Here is a 24,163-nt window from a genome sequence, read left to right as displayed (position 1 = left end):
AGAAGACCTCTGAGGTAGCTTCCTGCACTCAAGCCAGGGGTTCCAGGACCAAAGTCCTGCCTCCTCTCGGAAGCTGCCTCAGCCAGGGCCCTGCCAGAACCTCAGAAGCCACTCTGCGCATTTGCAGTGAGAGACTTCATGCCAGTCACGATGGGCCTTCAGAGAACGGGAGGCAGCCTGGCGATTAGCAAGAGCAGGAAGTCTCTGTCACCCCTGCGGGGGACAAAGGGAGGTTTGAGCCCGGGGCTCTGTCACTCTGGGAGCTGCCATCCTGATGGGAGAGCACTGGTGCCCCAATGGACATGCAGCTGCTGCCCTGGGCACCAGGGCCAAAAGGCAGGGAGAAATGCTCCAGCTTTCTCCATCTCCGGCTCTCTGTTCTCCCACCAGCGCTGCTCATCGACACGGTGGCCTGAGGAAGGCAAGGATCAAATGTGAGGTACCGTTGGTGTCCTCTTGAACATACGAGGGAACTGAGCATAGAGAGGAAGGTGACATGCCTGTGTTTGAAGAGCTAGTGTGTTTGGAAGAATAATGGCCTCCCCAAGGATGTCCACGTCTTCGTCTCTGGAACGTGTGAACATGTTAGGTTACATGGTATGGGGGAACTGTGATAGATGGACTATGGTTGCTAATCAATTGACCTGAAGAACCGGAGATTCTCCAGGATAACCTGGGTGCGCCTGTTGTAATTGCCAGGGTCCTTAAAAGTGTGAGAGGGAGGCAGAGAAAGCAACGTGATGGCAGAAGCAGGGTCAACGGCTGCTGGCTTTAAAGTGGAAGAAGGAACTAAAAGCCGGGGAAGGCAGGTGGCCTCTAGAAGCTGGAAAAGCGAGGGAGGCTCCTTTTGAGCCTCCAAAAAGGAATGCACTGGATTTGTGGTAATTTCTTACAGCAGCAGTAAGCAACCATACAGCTAGTAGGTGATGGAGTCCAGATTCAGACCCAGGTGTTCCGATACCCAAATCTCCTAGTCTCTTGCTTTGACTCCAGCCCCTGCCTCCATCAAGAGTTTTATGTATCTGGTTTTTACTGCTTTGCTGCACAGTCTCTAGTCTCCACTTTCACTGCTCCCAACCCAGGGCCTCTGCACTGACTAGTCTTTCTCCCCGGAAAGCTCTTCTCCTCAATATCTGAATAGCTCCCTGTCTCATTCCTTCAGCGTTTTACTCAGCTATCTTCCTATTTAAAGTCAGAACCACCACCCACCATGGTTGCACTATTCCTCCCCTTCTTCCCTGTGTAATTTTCCCCAAAGCATTTATCAATCATGTGGCATACTATATGTTTTACTTAGTTAGTTGTGTATTGTGAAATCCATTAGGGAAAGGATTTTTGTCTGCAGTATCCCCAGGCCCTGGAGGAGAGCCGCACATGTTGGTAACTGCTCAGAAATTGTTTGCTGGATGAACTGTGAGATGGGATAGGGATAACGAGATCTGAACTAGGCAGTGATGGAAAGAGACATGGGAGGATGAAACATGGTGGAGTTAAGTGACAAGACTTGACCACTGAGCAGGCTGGGAATGGGAGAGGGAGAAGGGGGGGCTTTTGGCTTGGGTCTCTGCCTGTTGTATATTAGCCAGAACAGAATGTACATGAGGGGTAAACAGGTCCTAAGGGAAGATGGCTAAGTTCAATTGTGGATATTTGTAGGTTGTCCACGTGTATGTGTACACAGAAAGAGACAGAATATACACACATACTCAGACACAAGCATATGTGTAAATACATATACAACCATACATTTATAAATATATGTATACATTATTGTGAAATATGAAACTATGTTTAAATTCCTGGGTAGTCTAAACAAAGCCTAGGCAAATTACAAAAAAGAAAAAAAAAGACTTCCGCATGTACCAAAGACAAAGGTAATTAAGGTGACTCTTCAAAATCTCCCATCTTCTTCCCAACCCCACCCCTTATTTCTAAGGCAGAAGTATATTACCTGACTGGATCAGTTCCTGTGCCTCCTTTCTCAGAGAGATCCAAGAAATTGGTAACCTGTAGCTAAAACTACGGAGAGCAGAGAAGTTAGATTTAGATAAGAATAACTAAGAGAAAGCAAGGAGGGGGCAGAAAGACTGCTTGGAGCACTGGGTGCTGGAGGGGATTGGAAGTTGCAAGAGGAATTGTTGCAGAGGTGGCTGTCAGCCGGGTGGAGAATGTTGAGAGGGTCATGAAAGAATTGAACATGTTTGCTGTGCATTAAAGCACTTCTTAATGCATGCCATCCAGAATTTAAGTCTTAAGTTCTGATTATCAGCCTATTTTTCTTTGAATGTGACACTGTATCAGGAACCCTGCACTTCTCCGGTATACACAGATTGCCTAGACATTCCACACAACTCTGGCACTGCTTTCGGCATTCAAGAAAGAAGAGTTGTCTTTCTCCTAACTTATCATACTGTTTCCTGAACCCATATAGAAGCCAGATTTGGTAGTGGAGGTCGACAGTGCCGGGACTTTCTATTGCAATACTTTAGTGATGATGAAAAGGAAGAGGTAATTTCCTGTATGTATTTTGTAACTATTGTGTGTTAGTTAGCGTCATTTTTAGTGTTCCCACAATCTAAGATGCACGAATTAATCAGAAGCAGCAAAACAAAACAAAATAAAAATCAAACAAATCCGTCTAAATTAGCAAGATGCACCATTTTGGACACCTGTTATGGAAGTTGCAAGAGGCCAAAGGGACGCTTGCCATCTTTCCAACATCCTGGCAGATGTAATAAATGATGACATTTACCAACTACGTGCAAGAAGAGGGATTTTAAGACGATATTTGGCATCATCATAAATCACAAGGCGTCAGAAAAAAAGAAACAGATTTAGGTGATTCATTAGACAAAGAAATACTCTTAGATGAGCAGGTTAACTTCAGAAACCAGGTAACTTGAATGTTGATGCAAAAGTATGTGTCAACCTCACAATTCCAATTACATCCTATTTCTTGGAGCCAAAGTAAAGTTCTTCCCAATTATGATTTTTGCTTATTTAAAATTTATTATATTTTCACAATCGCTTTGTTCTTTGAATATTTGTATAAGGTTCACAGCTTGCTTGTAAGTTTCATCGTTGCTGCAACCTGCCAGTTCAATGGCCGCGGGGAGCACGACTTCGTTCACGCGGGATTTGGCTCCTATCAGCTTCCGTAGCGTCCCTTGGCAACTTCCACTTCTGAGGGGCCGGCTCCGTAGGTGCACTTCCGGCAGCGGCGACCGGGGCGGCCGCAGCAAGATGGTGAGTGACTAAGGGTTTCGGCTGATGGTCGCGGTGCGACTGAGGCGAGCTGCCCGAGGCGAGAGAACGGGCAGCTGCCGAGGAACTCGGTCTGCCCGCTTCCCCACCCGCCGGCCTGGTCTTCTTGGGAGGACGGAGGCCCCCGAGGCGGCGCCCAGGTCCGCCGCGGACCGGGGCCGACCGGCGGGCCTTGGCCTGGGAATCTGGGGCCGGGACTCGGCGCGAAGGGCGTTCGGGTGGGCTGGGGGCTGCTGAGCGGGCCGGGCCGCGCGGCTTTGCGTCTCCGCCGACCCGGGCGGGCCCCGCCGAGCTGCGCGGGAAGTTCCTGGGGCGAGTGTCGAGCCGCTCGGTGAAGGGATGCGCAGCCACGGGGGGAGAGGGTCGTTCAGCTGGGGAGCAGGGCTGCAGGCGCGGCAGGCCGCTCCCGCGGGGGCACTTGGACGAAGCGTTGGAGTGACGCTCCTGTGCCAGGTGGAACTCGGAAGGAAAGCCCTCGTGAGTCGTTAGTGATAGTAAAGGCAACTAGCGTTTATTCGTTAGTTCACTAGCAAGTATTCATTGAGCAACAGCACTTTCTTTCTTTTTTGCCCAGGCTGTGCTCTGGGCACAGGGGATGAGCATGATTGACGAAATCTATGCCTTCAGGAGCTTACGTTCTAGAGCAGGCAGACACAAAATAGAAAAAAAGTATGTAATACGATGTCGGAGAGCGGGACATAGGTGGATGGGGTGGTCATTGTTATATAGGGGTTCTGTAGAGAGGGATAAGATGGGGCGGGATGACTATTTTAAGTAGGGTGTCGGCGAAGTCTCTTAGGGGGCGGGGTTTGAGCTGAGATCTAACTGGGAGAGTAGCCTTTGCAAATATCTGAGGGAAACGTGGTGTTGGCGGGAGGAAAAGCAGGTGCAGAGCGCCTGAGATGGGAACGTGTTCAGCCTCTCTTGAACATCAAGGCGGCCAGACCAAATAATTTTATAGGTCTTACAAGAACTTTCGGGTAATATGCTAGGCATGGTAAGCATGTGCCAGGTACTTTTCCAGCATTTTCTTTTTCTTCACAAGTCTCTTGACATAAGTATTATCCTCACTTTAACCAAAGAGGCAACTGAGATACAGTAAGCGGTTGTGCTGGAACACAAAGCTGTCAGTCTTTTCTAGAATCCTTGCTGTGATGTACTAGATACCCATGCAGTAGAGAAACACAGATACAGTGTCCAAGAGATCTGAGTGATTCCTGACAATATCTATGGCAAGCTTTATGACAATAAGCAAATTACTTAATTTTGCTGGGCTTCGGTTTCCTTGTCTGTAAACTAGTGGTAATGGTAGTACCAATCTCATAATGTCTGCAAAAACTAGATGATATCCTGAGATTGTTTGGCACACTGACATTATAGTAAGGGCTCAAAAATGGGTACACTTGTTAATGCTATTTGAGGCAGAGAAACATCATGTAAAAAGCCCCAGACATGAAGAAGTTTGGAACCTATTCAGGAAAATGTTCTTCAGTGGGACCAGACTTGCAGGATCATGCGAAAGGTAAATGATGGGTAAGGTAAATAGGGAAGGTTAGTTGCAGCCAGATTGGCAAGGGCCAGGCATGCCATACTAAAGTTTGGACATTAACTACAAATGCTTGGGAGCAGTTGAAGATTTCTGAAGAGAATTAAAGGATCAGCTTTTTGTTTTAGAAGATAATAGCTGGACTGCTGAGGGGTGAAACTGGACCTGGGAATCTCAGTTGGGAGGCTAGAATTCAAATAAGATATGATGGCCTGGACAAAAACAGAGATAGGGGATAGACAAAAGCGAGTGAAGAGCTGAACCAGAATGGATTTGTTTGGAGCCCAGATTTTGTAACCAGACTGACAATTAAAATCCTGACTCTAACATTTCTTATTCACCAATAATGTTGTATTGGTGAGTAGTTACTATGAGTCATGCAAAGTGCAAGGGGTTTACTTCATTTTCAGCAACTGATAGGAGGTGGTATCAACCCTGTTTTCCAGTCAGGGACACCAGGCTCAGGGAGGTGACCTGACTTACCCAAGGTCACACAGCCTTGTGATGGAGTTGGAATTCAAACCTGGATGCATCTAATTACACAGCCCATGTTCGTAAGCTTGATACAGTTCCTCATCTAGGAGTTGGGAATAATGAATCCCACCTTGAAGGACCATGTGGAATTAATGACACAGAAAAGGAAAATGTCTAGCACAAACTTAGGCACATAGTAAGCATCTCACAAACATTCGCTGCCCCAACCAACAGATTTCCTGCCTTTTGCAATATGTTTCCTAAAATTTCTCAGAGCCTTTTATTAGCTTCTTCAGAATAAAGCACAAAGTTTTAAGAATCTTGCATGTAGGGAAATATATTTGACCTTAACTCTTACAGGTAACCATGATATGTTATTTTGTCTTGATAATGAAGCTTTTAGTATATTCATTTAGAGGTGCCTACATGAATGTGATTTGAGGGGACTGAGAGGGTTCTAATCAAGTACACTATTACTTGTTTAAAATGCCATCATTTCTGAAACATTGCTCTGTGTTAAGCATTGTCCTGTAATAGAAGGGTCTTACCTGTAAATCAGAAATCCCACTGGGCTTCTTAATACACTCATACCTGATACCTAAAGGTGCTTCAGCTTTTCAGGTTGGAAAGAAAGACCTGCCCAACGGCCCCATGCTTTCTGGTTATAAGTTGCTTTTGAAAGTCTTCAGGGTCTTGGTGTGATCTTAGTAAGGAGCAAATAACTGACAAATGATTGTTGAATAGGTAAAATGATTGAATTTTTATGGCTTAAATTCATGAAATACATTCTTGGTGGCCTCAGTCAGGTAGTTTTCTATTAAAGAATGTCAAGCTCCAGTACCTTCCCCACCAGAAAGGGTGGTCTTAGAATTTCAGCTTCATTATAATACATCTGTTATATCTGTTTCTTAATAGAGCTGTCCTTGATTTAAGATGCAGTCACTTGCAAGGTACATGACTGATCTAACAGCTTCTCAGGAAAAAAAATTCTACCATGTTAAATAGCTTCACAATCACAGAAAAATAATAAGGATGTTCTTTTAAAGTGATCATATTCTGAGTTTATACCTCTTTTTTTCAGGGTCAAAGTCAGAGTGGTGGTCATGGTCCGGGAGGTGGCAAAAAGGATGACAAGGTAAATAAGAAGCCAGATATCTCTGTGATGTGAGTAAATTGTGGAGAAATGCAGCTCCCAGCTGAGCTCTCTGGAGATGCATGATCTGAAAAATGTAAAATAAACGATTCCACGCTTATGTAACCAGCTTGGCCCACAGATACAGTAGGACCCTTTTCATGTTTTTAGGGAAGATTATTACCTAACTGTCAAGTAGATGATTGTGAATTAATGATTTTTAAATGTGTAAAAGTAATTAACATTACAGTGTTAAAAGAAATTGCCTATAATCTTAGTGTTTAATATCCTGAGATGTGAATTGTCTCACAGTACTTCAGCTTAAGCTTTTGGTATATAATTCTGAATTCTGATTTCTTTTCCTTGATGAATAATTTATATTGTGTATTGTAAAAAGAAAAATCAGTTATATTCACCTGTTAAAGTTGCAGGAAATTAAAACCTAGGTTTTTTAAAATGAGTTTTTAATGGCATCCTAAAAGATAAGTGAAATTATACCACCTGGAAATAGGTGATAGTCCCACAGAAATAAGTTTTTGTTTTGACACTACTTCCATGTGACTTTTTTCCTGCTCTTCTAAAAACTCAAGGACAAGAAAAAGAAATATGAACCTCCTGTACCAACTAGAGTGGGGAAAAAGAAGAAGAAAACAAAGGGACCAGATGCTGCCAGCAAACTGCCTCTGGGTAATGACCTGGTTCCTCTTTGCTGTCTCCTGATTCCTAGGGGAACCAGCTCTGTACATAACTTAGGGCTCTGAGTTTGGAGATGGGTTGTTGAGGCTCTAACTCTGTGACTGCATTCTCTAACTGTTGTGTGGGGCATTCCTCTAGGCTGGAACAAAAGCTCTATTTTGGTTTTAACAGTACACAGTATATGACTGTCTCACTTTAAGAAGTTCCATTAATTTCCTTTAAAAACCAGTTCCTCGTGTGACTTAAAGGAGTTTATATTAGAAAACACAGATTGAGCTTGAATAACTTAGAAACACACTTACGTCATGAGGAAATGGTATGCTACCTCATTGGGATTCACATCATGTGATGCCTGAACATAAACATTTTCAGTGGATTTCTACTGAACACATAACACTCATGCAGGCGACCTGACGCAGCCCACCTCCACCCTCAGTGCCTGCCCCGCTCCTTGTTGTTGTTGACATTGCCCTGCCTCGTGTTCTTCTGACTCTTCCACACGTTACAGCCTTTGCCCTCTGCTTCCCTCTACTTGAAAATGTTCTTTGCCCAGTCCTTCCCGTGGCTGCCTGCTCCTCATCCCTTCAGGCTTCAGTGCCATACCTCCCATTCCCCAGCTAAATAAATCCCTTCCTGCTTAGGTGAAATAATCTTTAAAATATTACTTAGTTAAGGACGAAAGGAGTCAGATAGTAAAAAAGGTGCCATTGATCTGCCATTATGAATCAGCATTATACCAGTAGAGAATAGATCATCAGGTTGCCAGAAAGGCAGAGAAAGTCTAAAACCAGAGTCAAGTTACATGGAGTGAATACATGGTTAAGATGACATTTCAGTTCTGTGGGAAGAAGATAGGTCAATTAATATAATTGCTGTTGAAAGAAAATATTAGACCCCTTTTTGCCAGATGGATTACAGATATACATGTGAAAATAAATAAATGAAAATTCAGGAATATATTTAGCCTTACCAGAGAGACCTTTTGAAGCCAGGAAACCCAGAAGCCACAAAAGATTGACAGATTTGCCTACATAAATATTAAAATTCCTATCTGTGTTGGATAAGACTTCAAGCCAAAAGAAAAGACACAAAAGAGTGGAAAAAATGTTCAAGGCATGTTAATAATCCTAATATTTCACAATCCTTCAACAAATGGATGTGTTACTGCTAGCCTGCAACAGTGCATTAGGGCTGAAAAGCACTACCTTTTGGTCAATGGGGTTTTTTTCTTTATATATACACAGGTCAGTGAACACGTCATTTTGTATTAGCTGTTTGTCACAGACCTCATCCCCATTTTTACATGCTCACTTAGAACTGCCAAAATCCCTTTTCCTTTTGCATTTGGGTACCTGCACCAAACTTTGAAATTTTTAGTCTCTCCAAGTAAAATAATCTTAACTTTTTAAGTCTTAACTTTTTTTCACTAAAGAATGAACTGAATTAATTGCAAACTTCAAACTCCAAGTATAATGAAACTTTTTAAAATTACAGTGACACCTCACACGCAGTGCCGGTTAAAATTACTGAAGTTAGAGAGAATTAAAGACTACCTTCTCATGGAGGAAGAATTCATTAGAAATCAGGAACAAATGAAGCCTTTAGAAGAAAAACAAGAGGTAAATTGAAAAATTACTGAAACGTTCATGTAAAAAAATAATTCTTAGTACCTAAAACTGTCACTGAATAAATGCAATCCAAGATCCTTTCAGGCTCTTACAGATCATTAGCTGCCTTTTAAAAGTACCAACTGCTTTGTAAACCTAATGAACTGTCAGCACCACCTACATTTTAGGCCTAATCTGCTTTTCTTGCACGGCCTACTGTTATGTAGGAGGAGAGATCAAAGGTGGATGATCTGAGGGGAACCCCGATGTCAGTAGGAACCTTGGAAGAGATCATTGACGACAATCATGCCATCGTGTCTACATCTGTGGGCTCAGAACACTACGTCAGCATTCTTTCGTTTGTAGACAAGGATCTGCTGGAACCAGGCTGCTCGGTCCTGCTCAACCACAAGGTAAGTTGATGGTCTCTAAGAAAGCCTGTAGGAGTACATTTTCCTTTCTCTTAGACTTGCCCACTTGGCCGGTAGAAGTAAATTGCCAAAGTACTCTGAGCGGTAAAGGAAATTGTATGATTGGCATTGCTTTGTTGTAACCGGATTGTGTGAACCTCACCTTTGTGCCTCGAAGCTTACTGTACTGTTCCGTGTTAGGTGCATGCCGTGATAGGGGTGCTGATGGATGACACAGATCCCTTGGTAACAGTGATGAAGGTGGAAAAGGCCCCCCAGGAGACCTATGCTGATATTGGGGGGTTGGACAACCAAATCCAAGAAATTAAGGTATGTCTAGGAAACAGTTCTGGGTTTTTAGGCTTTTGGTGTCTTACTGCTGTCTTATTTAGGGTGCTCAGAGTGGTTTTGCATGTTTTGCTTTTTCTTTATTGACAGACCAGTAACTGAGAGCCTGCCAGTTGTGGTGTCTGTATTTGTTAATACTGAGTTAGGTATGAGAAAGAACAAATTGTATGTTAGTTCTTGCAGCAGCTGCAGCCTACTTTTTATATGTAATGTTTCCAGTTTTGTTGACTTCAGCAGTGGCTATCTGGAAATGTCCGGTGTTGCATGGGGGTAGGGTGAGTGGCATGCACACATACAGTGGTGAGGTCCAGAACATAATCCCAACCCTGGGGACTGGGGAGCAGTGGGTCTTTCAGGATGACTGTGGGTCAGGCTTCTGCACATTTGTTCATCTGTAGGAAAATCATTCAGAGTTATCACCAGTCTCCATTGGTGACCTCTCAGACATCTGGGAAAAAGCCATCATGTTCCTCCATGGTAATAGTCAGAATATTGCTCGCTCTTGTTTGTAGTTTAATTGAAAAGGGTGAATTCTAGCTTTCTTAAGTTCCTTTACTCAGGAAGAACTTAAATGTTGCTCAAGGCTGACTTCTGGAAAGTGAAAGGGAAATGGGGATGGGTGCAGGGAGCTCAAGTAGACAGAGGTCCTCTTTAGTGTATCCTTGCCTCTAGCTGAAGTCAAGCACATTGCCTCTAGTAAGAGTAATGTAAATTTTAGCTTATTGTTGAAAACAAGATGTACTCAGGATGCCATAATAATAATTTCATTAAGAAAGTCATTTGTACCAAGTGTTTATTTTCTCTAGGAATCTGTGGAGCTTCCTCTCACTCATCCAGAATATTATGAAGAGATGGGTATAAAGCCCCCTAAGGGGGTCATTCTTTATGGTCCACCTGGTACAGGTATGTATGCTCTGTGTTTCACACGTTTCCTGACATTCACCTTCTCTCTCAGCAGCATTTGTCTGGTCCCATTCCAGAAGATTCTGGCAGTTATCTGAGAGTGTGGCTAAGCATCAGAGGCATGGTGGACAACCAGACATAAAAACTGTTCAGATTAGGTTCATTGTTTGGTTCACTGGTAATGAGTGAACCTAATATTGGATAAACAGATGAAGATAAAACATGTACATATTTGGGTCATCATGCAGTAAGTTGACCTAAATTGTTCAGCCCAGGACTTAGCAGGTCATTGCCATGTAAATTCCAAAGGAAAAGCAGTTGTTTGAATTGAAACTGTGTTCCAAAGAGAATCTTGGGATAATAGGATTGCCCACATTGGAGGGCCCAGGAGACAGCTGCACTCAGAGCACATTGTTCTTGCAGCTCTTCTTTTTACAGCTCAGGAAATTAAGTTTCAGGGAGACTAGTGACTAACCGAATGCCCCAGTGGCTCTGGGAGTTGAGCTGGTAACAAGACTGGAGCTAGAATGCCGGCCTTCCGACCGGCAGCTGTGGGCTGCCTTTGGGGCATGTGCACTGGAATAGGAGAAGCTGGGGTGAAGCACGGGATGGCAGGCTCAGCAGGAGGAGGAGGAGCTTGATTCAGTGATCCCTCTGGCCACTGAAGTCTCCAGGCAGCTCCACTTGGCTGTTTTATACCTTAAGAAGTCATCCACATAGAAGGTCCTTTTTGTCTTCTCTTTACCATCCTTAAGTGATGCTCTCAGGGAACAGTCCTGCCTTCTGAGTCTTCGCACCTGCCCATCTGCCTGCCCGGCAAAAGGGAACATCATTGCCTCATTTTGTTGGAAAGCTTAGCACCCTGTCCTCCTCCCTGCAGGCCTTAGGTTGGTCCTTTAGCTCTGCCTCTGTCCTGAGGCAACCGCCCACCCCTTTGCCCACATCCTCACTCGCCACCAAAAGGGCCAAGGTCTTCCAGCTCTTAAGTTCTCAAATTCGGTGCCCTTTGCTGACTGTTGTTTTTGATCTGAAGTAGGAATATCAGGGAATAGAGCAGAACTGGAAACGTTTTGAGATCTTCCCCAAGGTTGGTGAGAGGCACTTCCCTGTAAGGGCACACCACCAGCTGAAAAGTCAGCAGCCTAGCTGTGGGCATCTGGAGCTGGTCCTGTCTCAGTCCTCAGCCTGTCGTAAGCCTGCCCAACAGCTCCTCTTCCGGTATCCCTGGGGCCTACTGCGGCCTGCTGCTCAGCACACTGAGTTTTCTTAGGTCAAACCTGGGATTCCCAAATCCTTTAGCATCACTGATAGTTTCTTAGGAGTTGAGGTTTGTTCTCTAACTCTGGCTGTGTAGGTCAGGTTAATATTGTATGCAACTTTGAATAACCCAACAAAAAGTATTTTCTGACATCATGATGAATTTAGGAAATTAGTTAAAAATTATCAAAATGTTTAGGTTTTTCCAAATTTCCTCTTACCTGCTTTGTGAAACAATGTCCAGACATCTGGTAGCATACCTTTTCATCATAGGGAGCTGTCCTTTTTGATATCCATTTAAAAGTGGCAGTGACAGTTTTTAAGTTAAAACTTGAAGTTTTTTCTTTTTCTTTTTTAATCTAAAATAGGCAAAACCTTATTAGCCAAAGCAGTAGCAAACCAGACGTCAGCCACTTTCTTGAGAGTGGTTGGCTCTGAACTTATTCAGAAGTACCTAGGCGATGGGCCCAAACTTGTTCGGGAATTGTTTCGAGTTGCTGAGGAACACGCACCCTCCATTGTGTTTATTGATGAAATTGATGCAATTGGAACAAAAAGGTAAACTTCCTCTTACCTATTTTGTGTCATTTAAAGGTGAAAACCATATAGCTCTTCTCTGAGAATGAATGCTCATTGGCACTCCCTGTATGGCCTGCATGTTGGTTTGCCAGTTTCTACTATACATGGCTTCTCTGTGAATGCTTTAGGCTCTGTTCTCCCAAACTCAGGGTAGCAGCTACCCAGAAGCTGTGAATTTCTTGAGCCTTGAGCTCTCACTGTGAGCCAGGTACCATCTGGACTCTGGGGACACATCTGGGGGGTAGGGGTCTCCCCTCACAGAGCTCAGTCAAGTTGGATCAGACACCAAATATGGAGACTTCATGCCTGAAATTCTATCATTTATTCAAACTGTTATGAAGAAAATAATGTGATGTGTATCTTGGCCGTGCGGAGGGTATACTGATTTTTTTGCTAGAATAGTTGAGGGTGTAACACGAGTTGAGATAGAGGTGTTTTTTCTAATTCTTCTCCTTGAGCAGATCAATTGGGTCTTCATTCCTTCTCTTTCTCTTTTCCAAAGATATGACTCAAATTCTGGTGGGGAGAGAGAAATTCAGCGAACAATGTTGGAACTGTTGAACCAATTGGATGGATTTGATTCAAGGGGAGATGTGAAAGTTATCATGGCCACAAACAGAATAGAAACTCTGGATCCAGCACTAATCAGACCAGGTCAGATTTGCTCTTGTTTCATCACGGAGAATTCATGTGCTTATATGTACTTGTGTTCAAGTCATTTTTGGAGGGGGGATTATAAAATGATACACATGAAGACAAATACTATATTGAAAATTAGAATAAGTTAACCAAAACTTCTTTCTCATGTAGTCTGTGCAGTTTTGAATTCCAGTCTTACATCAGGATCTTTGTTTTCCATAATGAACATTCCATTTTTAGCCTCGAGCTTTGTTTAAAGAAATAATTCATTATGATAGCTCAGGTTCAGTTTTTACATTTGAGGTGACACCAAAAGAAGCAGTAGCTAATCTTTTTACTTTTAACACAACTGACCTGTTTACTAACCATGCCAGTCAGAAACTACTTTCACTTGTTTCTGAAGGTACGAGCATAGAGGATTTTAAGTGGTATGAACTCAAATGTAGACATTTACGAACTACAAAGCTGAATGCCCACTTTTTAATATTTGGACAACCTTCCCACAGGATACTGTCTGAAACAGAATGTGTGAAGAGAGGGGCTAAGTAAGGCCTTTTCCTGAGCCAGGGCAGAGTCTGGGAGCTGCATGGGTGTGACTGACAAACCTTTTACACCTGCAGGCCGCATTGACAGGAAGATAGAGTTCCCCCTGCCTGATGAGAAGACCAAGAAGCGCATCTTTCAGATCCACACAAGCAGGATGACACTGGCCGATGATGTAACCCTGGACGACTTGATCATGGCTAAAGATGATCTTTCAGGTGCTGACATCAAGGTGAGAACCTGGGCTGGATTGTACCTCCTACTGTCATCACATTTGTGTATAATTAGGACTTCAGAGCAGGGCGCACAGCACTAAGTATGGTATGACCTGCTTTTCCTGGGAAGCCCTGAGTCTGTAGGCGTAAATGCTCTCATTGGGAAGGGAAAGCACACGCCGGGCCTTTTCATCCTGGTACCTGCACTGAGCTGCATGTTGTTGGCATCTATAGAACTAGGTTAGTAACTTAGTTGGTGAGTAAAATCACTCATCAAAATTGAAATTCTTAAAAAATTTTGCTCCAGTTTTTGAAAAATTTCAAGGCTTCACAAAAGTTGCATATACCCATCACTTTGATTTACAGAAAGTTGCCATTTTACCTGATTTCTGTATATACACACACACTTTATTTTCTAACTAAACCATTTGAAATAAGTATCATGAGGGCTATAACCAGATAGAAACTTCAGTACCAGAATTAGTTTTTAATGTTTTTATCACATCATGTTCCATAGGTTGTTTTACTTTTGCAAGTAATCGTTGAGAAAATAAATACTGTGCCGAAACTTAAAATACTACGTTGCCTATAAGTAAATGAAATGGATGTCTGTGTTGCCTTAATTTCTGAATTTCATCTATTTCCTGGGAATACTACTCCCTTTAATGAAAGTAGAGCTGTGAGAACTTAGTGACCTGCCAGGCCACAAAGCTGGTCAGAACCCAGAGCCTCAATTCCTGCGCCAAGTCTTCTTTCTTAATCACTCCCAGTTTAAACCACCTCACATCCTTTGAGAAAATAATTAGAATGCTTAAAACATTATAAAAAGTCCCATCTTTTCCCAAGTGGTTCACGTAATTGGTGTTTAGTCTGGGTGTTTTATACCTTATTTCAAAATAGCTTGCTCTGAGTTAGAAAAAAAGTAAAAATTACTTCACTTTTTGAACATACTGTTCTTACAGGCAATCTGCACAGAAGCTGGTCTGATGGCCTTGAGGGAACGAAGAATGAAAGTAACAAATGAAGACTTCAAAAAATCTAAAGAAAATGTTCTTTATAAAAAACAAGAAGGTACCCCTGAGGGGCTCTATCTCTAGTGGACCACAGTTGCCTATAAGGAAATGGTTGGGAGTCTCCTGACCCCCTCAGAAAGATGAGGTCAGAGAAACTGCCTGGTGAAATCCACGTTCCAGTCAATCTTTTTTAACAGAACATCCGTGTACCTTTTTGAGCATGGTGGTAGGATGCCGGCGGGGCCGCACTGGTCTGTGGGTCAGCACAGTGCTCTCCTCCCAGTAAAGCATGCTCCTTCTCAAACTGTTCAGCCTGTTTCTGGAGCCTTCATACCTGCTGCTCAGCATTAACTAGCAGCTAGGTCCGGGTGTTGGGAAGTTCTGGGCGATCACAAGGAATTCAGACGTCAATGCCTGTTGCCCCCCCCAACCCCGCCCACCCCCAGAGAAAGCGGTAGATTCGTACAGCAGCAGCTGATGGGGAAAAGAGGGTCATGACCACAAAGCCTTAAGCAACAAGGCTGTTTCCCTTTTGGAAGGTCTGTGAACTATGAGGTTCTCTGCCCTCTGGGAGTGGGAAAGAAGTGTTGGTGTTGCTAGAGATTGAGGGTTCCTAAGAGAAGTCTCAGAGGGTCAGGGCTGGAGACCTCAGCCAGCCTGCTGCCCCTGTCCTCGGCTCAGAAGCCTCATCCCTCTCAGGAGTGTCAGAGCGTCCTCTTCTCTCCATCTCCTGGCTTCCCTTTCCTTCCTGAACAGTACGTACAGTCTTAAAGCCAGTGAGCGGGGCAGATCAAGGTCAGCAACCACCTGGTTGGCTGGCCAGCTTCCTGGGTGCTCTGAGGTGCCATCCCAGGAAGTACAGTAGCTCTGTTGCCCTTCCTGCCTTTTCCCAATGAGTGTCTGGTTTCTAGCCAAAATTCTATTCCACAACACAAGCTTTTCTGGATGAAGTGCCAAAGAAATATGTCTTCAGCAATTAGATAATTTTTTAAAAAGCCAGAGGTTTTTTTTTTTTAGAGCAGGACCTCAAAGAAGATAAAGCAGTTTCCTCCCAACTGTTATTAGTGGTGAAAATGACTGCAAGGCACTAAATCTCTTCATGACGATAAATGGCCTGAGTGTGGGTACTTCCATTTCATTCCTTTCATGGCCCTCAGAAATGAAAAGAGCACAGCCTGTCAGGCCTCCATACCAGGCAGTGCCCATGTGCCAACGTGCACCTGGAGCACATGGCGCAGACAGGGCTGGTCTGGCGAAGGCTGAGAGGCTCCGTGCTAAGAGGCTGCTCTCCCGCACGCTTCCCTGCAGCGGGGGGCCTGTTTGAGTGCAGATTCAGTCTTGGCAGGGCTGGGGGACCGTCTGCATTTCTACTAGGCTCCCAGGTGATACTGCTGGTCCACAGACAGGCATCTCTGAGTAGGGCTTAGGGAATCATGAAAAACTTTGAACACTTGACACAGGCTGGGACACTAAGTTTTAAATGACTCCCCACTGCTGTTCTGAAGGGCAAAGTCTCTCACTGACAGCCCAGGGGAGGAGGTCCTAGCGTTGAGTAACAAGAGCTTTCTTACTGTGATGGCAAGACCCAGAAGACTTGGCAGGACTCAAGGATGTAAAATGGGGTACATACGGCTGGAGCTGGCTGGGCAGAGGAAGAACAGAACAGATGACCGTGCACACCAAGCACGATGGGTTTAGTTACTACGCGGCACGATTGTTTTCTGTCCATATAAACATTTACATACAATGTAGACTGATAGCTTTTGTCATTTGCACATCAAAAAAAATGTGCAAGAGGTGAGAGACTGATAACCCACACACAAATTACCAAGGGAACCTTCAAAAGCAGAGGGCTGCACACACACTCAAACGCGCGTGCGTCACGGTCTCTCGTCCATCCTGGCGCGTGGTAGTCTGTGATGAGGCCTCAGAGGCATGGCTCCGGCCCCTGTCCTGGTCTCTAGTCCTCAAGCAGAAGCTCCAGTTCCTCCAGCGGTAGGCGCACCCGGAGCTCCTTCTCGGTCATCAGGTCCAGGATCTCGTGCATCTCATCAGGGAAATAGTCCACAGCGTCCATGTACAGCACCTAGGGCAGGGGGCCACCGCCCGTCAGCCAGCCACTTCCTAGGGAGCCCGCCCTCCTGCCGCCGCTTCCGCAGCTGTCCCAGCTCAGCAGCACGCCAGCATGCTTCAGGAAGGACACAATTTGCCACTGCAGGGCACAGCAAGGGGAACGCCAAGGCCTTTCTTCCCAAAGGGGGGGGCCAGAAGTTGTTGGCAGACATGACAGCCACCATCAACTTGGTTCCTGACCTGGGCCCTGCAAAGCAGAGTTGGGACATGGATTCCAATGCCTTTAGCATTTGTGCCAAGCTTCCGGCAAATGCTGGGAAACCAGCTGCCCTCAGCAAGTCACCCATGAAATACCAGCTCCAGTGTAGGGAAAGGAAACTTGCCCATCAGGCCCAAGCTCCCTAGGGGACAGTCTCACTATGAAAAGGCCGGGATGTGCTCTGGCCCTAATGACACAGGTGGCCCAGGCAGACCCTGGTGGATGGAGGCTTGGCAGAATGTCCTTGGGAATCTAGGAACACCAGGGTCTCTAGAACTTACCTTTGCCCAAGGACAATTCTGAAGTGCTTTGTAGAACACACCTTTGCTTCTTTCTTTATTTCCTAAGGAAACCTGAGGTGAGGAAAAATACAAAAAATAACTAACTGAAAGAGAGTCTAAGCCTACAAAAGCCACCCCTGTACTAATCCACGGTGGGGGTCTCCCAAGCCGCAGTGAGCAGCCTTAGAGGGGGTGGCGCGGCCCGCCACAGTGGCTGCTGGTGTGCGTCTGCACCTGGGGCCCCTCGGCTCCGTCCACCAATGGGCCCGGAGCGCTGATCTGCCTTGTCTGTCTCCTCTGCTGTGGGCCATCATGCTTACGGGGTCTAGAGCAAGACTCTGTGAGATGAGCCTGATGACTACACTAAAGCCATCTGAAAACTGTCAGAGAACCGGGATAACCAGGATTGCTGGATCAGTAACCTCATCAAGTTTGCTCTCAGTCACGAACTTCAGTCCGCAGCATGCAGGTAGCCAGCGGGTTCTCTCCCTAGGTAGAGAACCCTTAGTCTCCACTCACACACGCGCTGTCTCCCAGACCTGCTGTGGAAACCGCAGCCAGTGTGCCTCCCCACCCGCATCCCAGGATCTGTCCCCCGGCAGCTCCTCCAGGGCACTGTAGGCCAGCGGGCAGCTCCCCCGGCCAGGGCTCCTGCAGCTGCAAGTGGGCACGAGTGACTCCTGGAGCTGAAGGCTGCATCTGGGCGTCCCACCCGCCCCTCCAGACTTCCATCCCCCAGGAGAGCCTTCCACGGACGGTGTCAGGCGCGGACCAGGGAGGGCTGCGGACCAGCGTCCCGGAGACCCGCCTGTGGCGCAGGAGCGCCGTCACCTGAGGACAGCCTCACTGCCTTTCCCGTGCCTCAGGTGAACTCCCACATCTGTGATGGCCTCACTCACCACAGAGCAGGCAAGGCTCGGGCTTTCCCCAGCCCCTCCGAGTGCCACCCAGAGCCAGCTGCATGGCCTATGGTCCCGTCCTCCCTCCCTGGCCTGAGCTTTGGCCATTCTGAGGCTGGACCTCTGAATTCACACCTGAGGAGCAGTGTGAACTGTCCTTGCTTCACATGCCAAAATACTGGAATGTCCTCTCTTAAAATACTGACTAAACTTAAGACCTGGGCTCTGCAAGGCACAGTTGGGACATGGATCCTAATGCTGTTAAGACATTGTTTCCTTGTTTTTGAAGAAGGAAAAAATTTTTTATCCCTGTACTTTCTCAACCACTGTATTTGTGAGATTCACAGATAATCCTGGAACCCAGAAAATCCAGGTACACAGTTGGCTAGTCTAACATGAGAATTGCTATCTGCGATTTCCTTCATCAAGCGGCCACTGGAAAACGCCTTTGCTGTAGCAGGTACGGAAAGGTTCAGTGCCCGGTGAACACATGGTGGCGACTGCTGGTCTTTCCCCCTTGGGTTTCATAAGCTAGGACATGGCCTTGTACTATCTTTCCCCACTCCCTAGAGCAGAGCCTCCAAGGGAAGAAAAGTTTGTGAGCGCTACCCTGGCTCTCTATGTCCTCCTTTCTCACCTCCATTTCCCCAACTAAACGTAAAGCCCCCAAGTCAGGGCTGAACTTTAACAGGTGGGTGACTTGCATGCATGCCCCTCACCCCACAGTATTGTGGCTCCTCAGGCAGACTGGGAACACTGGGCACTAACTGCATAGAACTGAGGACAGCCTCCAGAGAGAAGCAGGAGCGAACATTTCAGAGGCCACTCTTTTGTCGGGAACCAAGCCCCAGGAACTAAGTCTCTCAGGCACCACATGCAGGACTCGGCACACGAGCCCCTCGTGAACGGAGGAGGGGAGTCTCCAGAGAGCCCTCGTGCTGTGCCCAGAGCTGAGCTGGGTTAGTGACTCTGCCCACACAGGTGGGGAGGGGAGGGTCTCGCCGTGTGGAGCACAGTGGCCCACCTTCCGTAACAGAACAGGTGTTCCAGCTCTCCAGTCAGAGGAGCTGTTCAGTGCTTAGTAATCACTTGCTCTGTATCTTCTTATCTGATGTGTGCCACCTCCACATGGGGGAAGCATTATCTCTAAGAAAACGCAGCTGAAAGTCTCTGGGCTTTTGCAGGATCTGATTCTCTTCTCTGCGCCCACAGAGATAGCTCAGGGGCTGCTGGGGAAGCCACTGTTCTAGTCAATCCTTGGTCCAAGGCTGTCTAACCTTTTCAAAAGGACAGGGCTTTGATCTTCTTCTCCATTTCAACAAGAATTCTTTCTGTCTACAACCCAAACAGACTTGGCTCATTGTGGATAAAATGAGAGTTCCTGTGGCCAGGATTCTCACCTGGCCGTGGCTGACTAGCTCACTGCACACCTGTGGGCAATACATGGCTGTTGACTCTATAAAAAGAGCTCCCCCGAGTGCTCTGGGTGCGACACAGTGGCAGGGCTGCAAGGTTGCAGGAGAGCAGAGCAGAGGCTGGAGCGGAGAGGGCGGCTGTGTGGGACGACTGTGCACAGAGGCCCAGAGGACAGCTGTGCGGGACGACTGTGTGGGACTGCTGTGCAGGCAGAGAAGCCCAGAGGACGGCTGTGCAGGATGGCTGTGCAGAGAAGCCCAGAGGACGGCTGGGCAGACAGAGGGGCCCAGAGGCAGAGACCGGCTTGCTGCATGCAGACTCGCTCTGAGTGAATGAGATTCTAGTGACTGACCTGCCACTGTGGAAATAAAGTTGGGTATAACCCTTTCACCCCAAAGAGTGTTCTGCTGTCAATTTTCTTTGGTCACACTGAATCCATAGCAAACTTACCCGGGCCTGAAACCCTCTGGCAAGACACTCATGTAGACTGCAGTAGAAACGCTCTCAGTCTGCTCTTGACCCTGTCCATCCCTATCTACAGAATGCGGGGGCACTTAAACTGGCAAATCTTCCTGCTCTCCCTTTTTGCCTTCAAAGGATTTCATTTGCTTAGAAAGACCGCGTAACACCAGCACTAGAAATACTAGCGAAGCTGTGATCTGCTCTGCTGGGTGAATGGCCTAACAACCGGAGTGGTGGTTCGACCAAACCCACTTCTGGCTGCTGCCCAAGCTGCCACCTCTGACTGACTGGCAGCAGCTACTGGTGGGCTGTGAATGCGCCTTCCCACACCAGCACTGGGCTTCTGTATTTCCATTTCACACCAGGAGTCTAGACGTGAAATCTGAGCTTCTGGGTCTGAAGAATAAAGGTTAAAAACATACAAACTTTTGTAGTGATTCATGTTGATGCCAATTTGTGCCCATAAGGATATGCCCGTTTGTCCTGAGGGTGCCTATTTGAGCTGCTGTCCTGAGATAAGGCTCCCCCGCTGCCACTCAGGCCCTCCAGAGGTCAGGGGAAGCACATCAATTCTGGAATCTAAGAAGACAGAGGCAGGCCCAAACTTCTAGCCCCTGACTTACTCTCTGTATCTCTTTACACCTGACTCTGTCACATGCCAGCTGGAAATTTTCAAATACTCTGATTGACTTTTGAGAATTTATCCTATGGAAATAATCAGATATACATAAGATTTATGTACAAGAAAGGCCACTCCCGGCTTCTGAAAGGCACAATATTCACTGGAGGTCACTCGTATGACTTAGTAGCCTTGACTTAAAACATTCAAGTGGTCCAGGAGACTGTGTTTCTAAAAAACATTCACAGACTCCGAGCAGCCCAAGAACCACCTTTCAGCCAGCACGTCGTGTTAACAAAATGCAGTGTCATCTCACCACATTCAGTATCTATGGCACTTTCAAGAGAAACCAGCTGCTTTGGAAATGTCTCTTTTAAAAACCAGATTCTAGATCAAATCTTCTCTTTGTAGTAACATAACAGAATCAGGACCTATACATTTTTATAAGTTGAATGGCAAAGAATTCAGGTCTTTTTCAAATAAAAGCACTTAGCCTACTTCCAAGCTGTCGAAAGATTGCAGGCCCTCGGGGACACCCACAGGGAGCTCTGCCACATCCTAGAGCCCGGCAGTCACTCCTCACTGTCACTCTGCAAGGCCCCGAGCAGAAGGCAACAGCAGACCCATCCCCACGGCCTGAGAGAGCTGGCATTACCCCACGGGGTCTCCCTGAGGGCTGACCAAGGCCAAGAAGGTGTGAGGGGGAAGCCAGCCCCTCCCAGCTTTCCCCACAGTGGCGACGGGACACCTGCACTTCCCCACTTACCAGGGAAGAAACAGAGCTCTGCATGAAGACAAAAACTTGATATTCTTACCAAAAAATTCAAATACATCCTCCACAGTAAGGGGCACTGGCTGCCGCTGTCACTCTGCATCGCATTTTCGAACAGGGCTTTGATCCGGTGTGTCAAGCCGGTCTCAGGAATTGTGGCGTGGACCTCTCTACCATCTACCCTGCAAGACAAAGGCTCACGTAACTCTGAGGCCAGTGTGCACACCCTCCATCGAGGCAGGAAGAGGTATGTTAGTGGTAGCAAACATCAGCCATGACTGGATCAGCGCACGGCAGGGGCAGAGCTGTCCCTCAGGGCTGGGGGTGCTGGGGTGGGAGTACAGGTATAATGTGGTTCCTCCAAGGCCAGAGAAAGGCAGTGCCTGAGGTTCTGCGGTTTTTACATCACACAGTCTGCCTACTAGTCACACACAAATTCTTGCCTCTCAGTTTGCTAAAGAAAACCTACCCTTTAATCAGAAGAATGCAAATTGTACTTTATGAGAAGGAAAAACTTTTCAATTTAAAGTAGAAAAAGTAGAGTGAATAAAATCCCAATGCAAAAAGTAAAAACCAAGTAATGTGAAATACTATTCAGAGGCAAAGATCTGGAAGGAACAATGATGCCTAGGCTTACATGTTTCTGAGACTCATTTACCTTCACATATATAATGCTGTACCAGAAGATGACATTTACAACATGACACATCAGCAATAACAACACAAGTAATGATTATTTCACATTCTTGGTACTCAGCACGAACCACACTGAGCCGTCTGATCAACTCCCTGTGGCAGGTTCTTTACTATTTCCATTTTATAGAAGCAGAACCTATTACTAAGGTAAAGTGACTTGCCCAAGGTCATCCATCTGATAAGGGGACCTGGGATTTGAATCCAGAGTTCAACTCCAGAGCCTGTGTTCTTCCCTATTATGCATTCACTACAACTTCTCAGGTACCTGAAGCTGGAGAGACAGCACGCATGCACCAGAGGCAACAGTCTGGATCCCCAAAACCATGGCCCAGGAATTTAGTGACAAAAGCCTCTAATGAAAGTTGTGGCTACTTCCAAGTCTGTCATTCCTTTCAGTGCTATTCTATATTTAGAACCCACAGCAGATGTTCTAGGCACTGGTCCATATTCTTTTCTGTATTCTTGAGGCCTAGCAAGGTGGTGGGAACACGGCAAACATTCCATAAAGGTTTGTGGACACATGAACAAGATGACCTGTAATTACCTCTGGACACTTTCCACCAGTCTTTTCCTCATTTTCTCAGCTTCAATTGCAAACAACCAAGGCTCCAAGGGTTTGGCAGACCTGGTGATTGCATCAAAGAATCTTCTGGTCTTACTGGCATTGTGGGACTTATTCTGAATCTGTACGTATGACCTCCAAAGAACCTGGTTGCCTGGGTATAACTTTAAAGCCTCAGAGAGTGCTTCTCTCAGGGGAGCCAGCGGGTAAACACTGACCTTCATGTGGAACCTGAGTAGGCTCGTGTGCATCAAGGTGACGGCCTCGAGAACACTGCTCAGACCCAGAGGGCTGGCACTGTCCTCCAGGCTGGCACCTGCTGGGGAAACAGAGCCCTTCAGTCTTGCAAACACCTGCTCATATATCTGCACAGCAGCATTGATGCCTACAGTCAGATACTGGAAAAGCATAAAGCATTTAACTAGGCTTATCAGGCGCTTCCAAGAATCGGTGGGAGCCGTATCAGAGACACAGCTCTCACCCAAACAGTCCTGCAAGGCGTGCTCATAAACCTTCCGAGCTTTCAAAATGTGAACGGCCGAGACCTGCCCGGTGTAGGGCCCACAGGGACCGCTCTCAGTCAGTCTGGTTAATATGTGAACAGCTCGGGCTGTGGTGGCCCCTCCCAAGTCTGGCGACAGCTCCGCCTCCAGTGCAGCATACAGGAGACTGAGCTCACAGAGTTCATGATCCTTCAGTTCTCTGCTCCCCACCATGCTGAGCGCTGTATCAAAAACTTTCCTGGCATCCTCTGTGTTGCCAAGCAACCACTCCAGATATGCATACTGCTTCCACAGGCAAAAGTTGTTGCGGTTTTCTGGCTCTTTGAGAAGATTCTTAGCTAGTTTTTTGCAGTTCTTTCCTTGTGACTTTAATCTCTTGTTTTTAGTGTGTAGACACCAAATGACCTAGAGGTAAAAAGGAAAGAATGAATCCCAAGTGCTCTGGGATTTTAAAGCAATCCCTTTGTACCATCAACTTTAAGTCACATAAGGCATCTAACACATCCTTCCTTCATCACACATTTGGTAAGCGTGTAGGCTCTCTGAGCCAGGAAGCAAATCAGGACTTTAACAAGCCATAGGTGCCCCCAAATGACCATAATCCAGGTTTCCACTGGAACCCTATATAAGCAAGGCTTACATATGCCAATAATTCTTCTCCAAAGAGAGGTGGCCACCAACTTTTCTCAGACATTATTTAGTAATACTACCTGGTGTGTGTAATCTGCAGCTTTAAGCGTCACATTAGAGGTTAAGACGCAATACTAACTGCTGGCCAACAGAGGGCAGAAGAGTCAGTCCTTGATGAATTCTAGCCGACACACATAAAGAGCAGGCTAAGTAGCTTATCTATTCTAGTAAACCCTCAAATTCACTAACCCAGCTTAAGCTTGGTTCTTACCTAACTACTCATGCAATCACAGACATCCGGTACTACAAGAATGAACACAGTAAACACATCCAAGTCGCTGACGCTGGACCCAGTCCTGCTTTCC

The 24,163-nt window shown here is 46.2% G+C and overlaps 2 protein-coding genes and 1 long non-coding RNA gene across 4 annotated transcripts in view; 2 read left to right on the top strand and 1 right to left on the bottom strand.

The window, feature by feature from the left end:
• Nucleotides 1–3,146: 3,146 nt before the first annotated feature.
• Nucleotides 3,147–14,935, top strand: PSMC1 (proteasome 26S subunit, ATPase 1). The gene is made up of 11 exons (XM_017671842.3): nt 3,147–3,246; nt 6,366–6,419; nt 7,007–7,103; nt 8,607–8,731; nt 8,947–9,132; nt 9,331–9,459; nt 10,284–10,380; nt 12,006–12,195; nt 12,719–12,870; nt 13,476–13,630; nt 14,576–14,935. The coding sequence occupies exons 1-11, from the start codon at nt 3,244–3,246 to the stop codon at nt 14,708–14,710; spliced, it is 1,323 nt and encodes a 440-aa protein (XP_017527331.1). The 5' UTR covers nt 3,147–3,243; the 3' UTR covers nt 14,711–14,935.
• NRDE2 (NRDE-2, necessary for RNA interference, domain containing) overlaps nt 14,081–24,163 on the bottom strand; it is a 65,970-nt gene continuing 55,887 nt past the window's right edge. For both annotated transcript variants that reach the window (XM_036991481.2, XM_036991482.2), the window contains 4 exons: nt 22,648–23,573; nt 21,451–21,589; nt 17,240–17,311; nt 14,081–16,712 (listed from right to left, as the gene is read on the bottom strand). In XM_036991481.2, the coding sequence (XP_036847376.2) occupies nt 16,587–16,712; nt 17,240–17,311; nt 21,451–21,589; nt 22,648–23,573 (1,263 nt within the window). In that variant the 3' untranslated portion in view covers nt 14,081–16,586. The remainder of the gene's footprint in view (nt 16,713–17,239; nt 17,312–21,450; nt 21,590–22,647; nt 23,574–24,163) is intronic.
• On the top strand, nt 17,318–19,951 carry LOC140850715 (uncharacterized). The gene is made up of 2 exons (XR_012133721.1): nt 17,318–18,598; nt 19,489–19,951. It is a non-coding gene; the product is annotated as an uncharacterized lncRNA (long non-coding RNA).

The sequence above is a fragment of the Manis javanica genome, chromosome 8, assembly GCF_040802235.1.
Source record: "Manis javanica isolate MJ-LG chromosome 8, MJ_LKY, whole genome shotgun sequence".
Taxonomy (NCBI): domain Eukaryota; kingdom Metazoa; phylum Chordata; class Mammalia; order Pholidota; family Manidae; genus Manis; species Manis javanica.
Note: the sequence above shows the minus strand (reverse complement) of the source record. Positions and strands in the feature narration are given on the sequence as shown.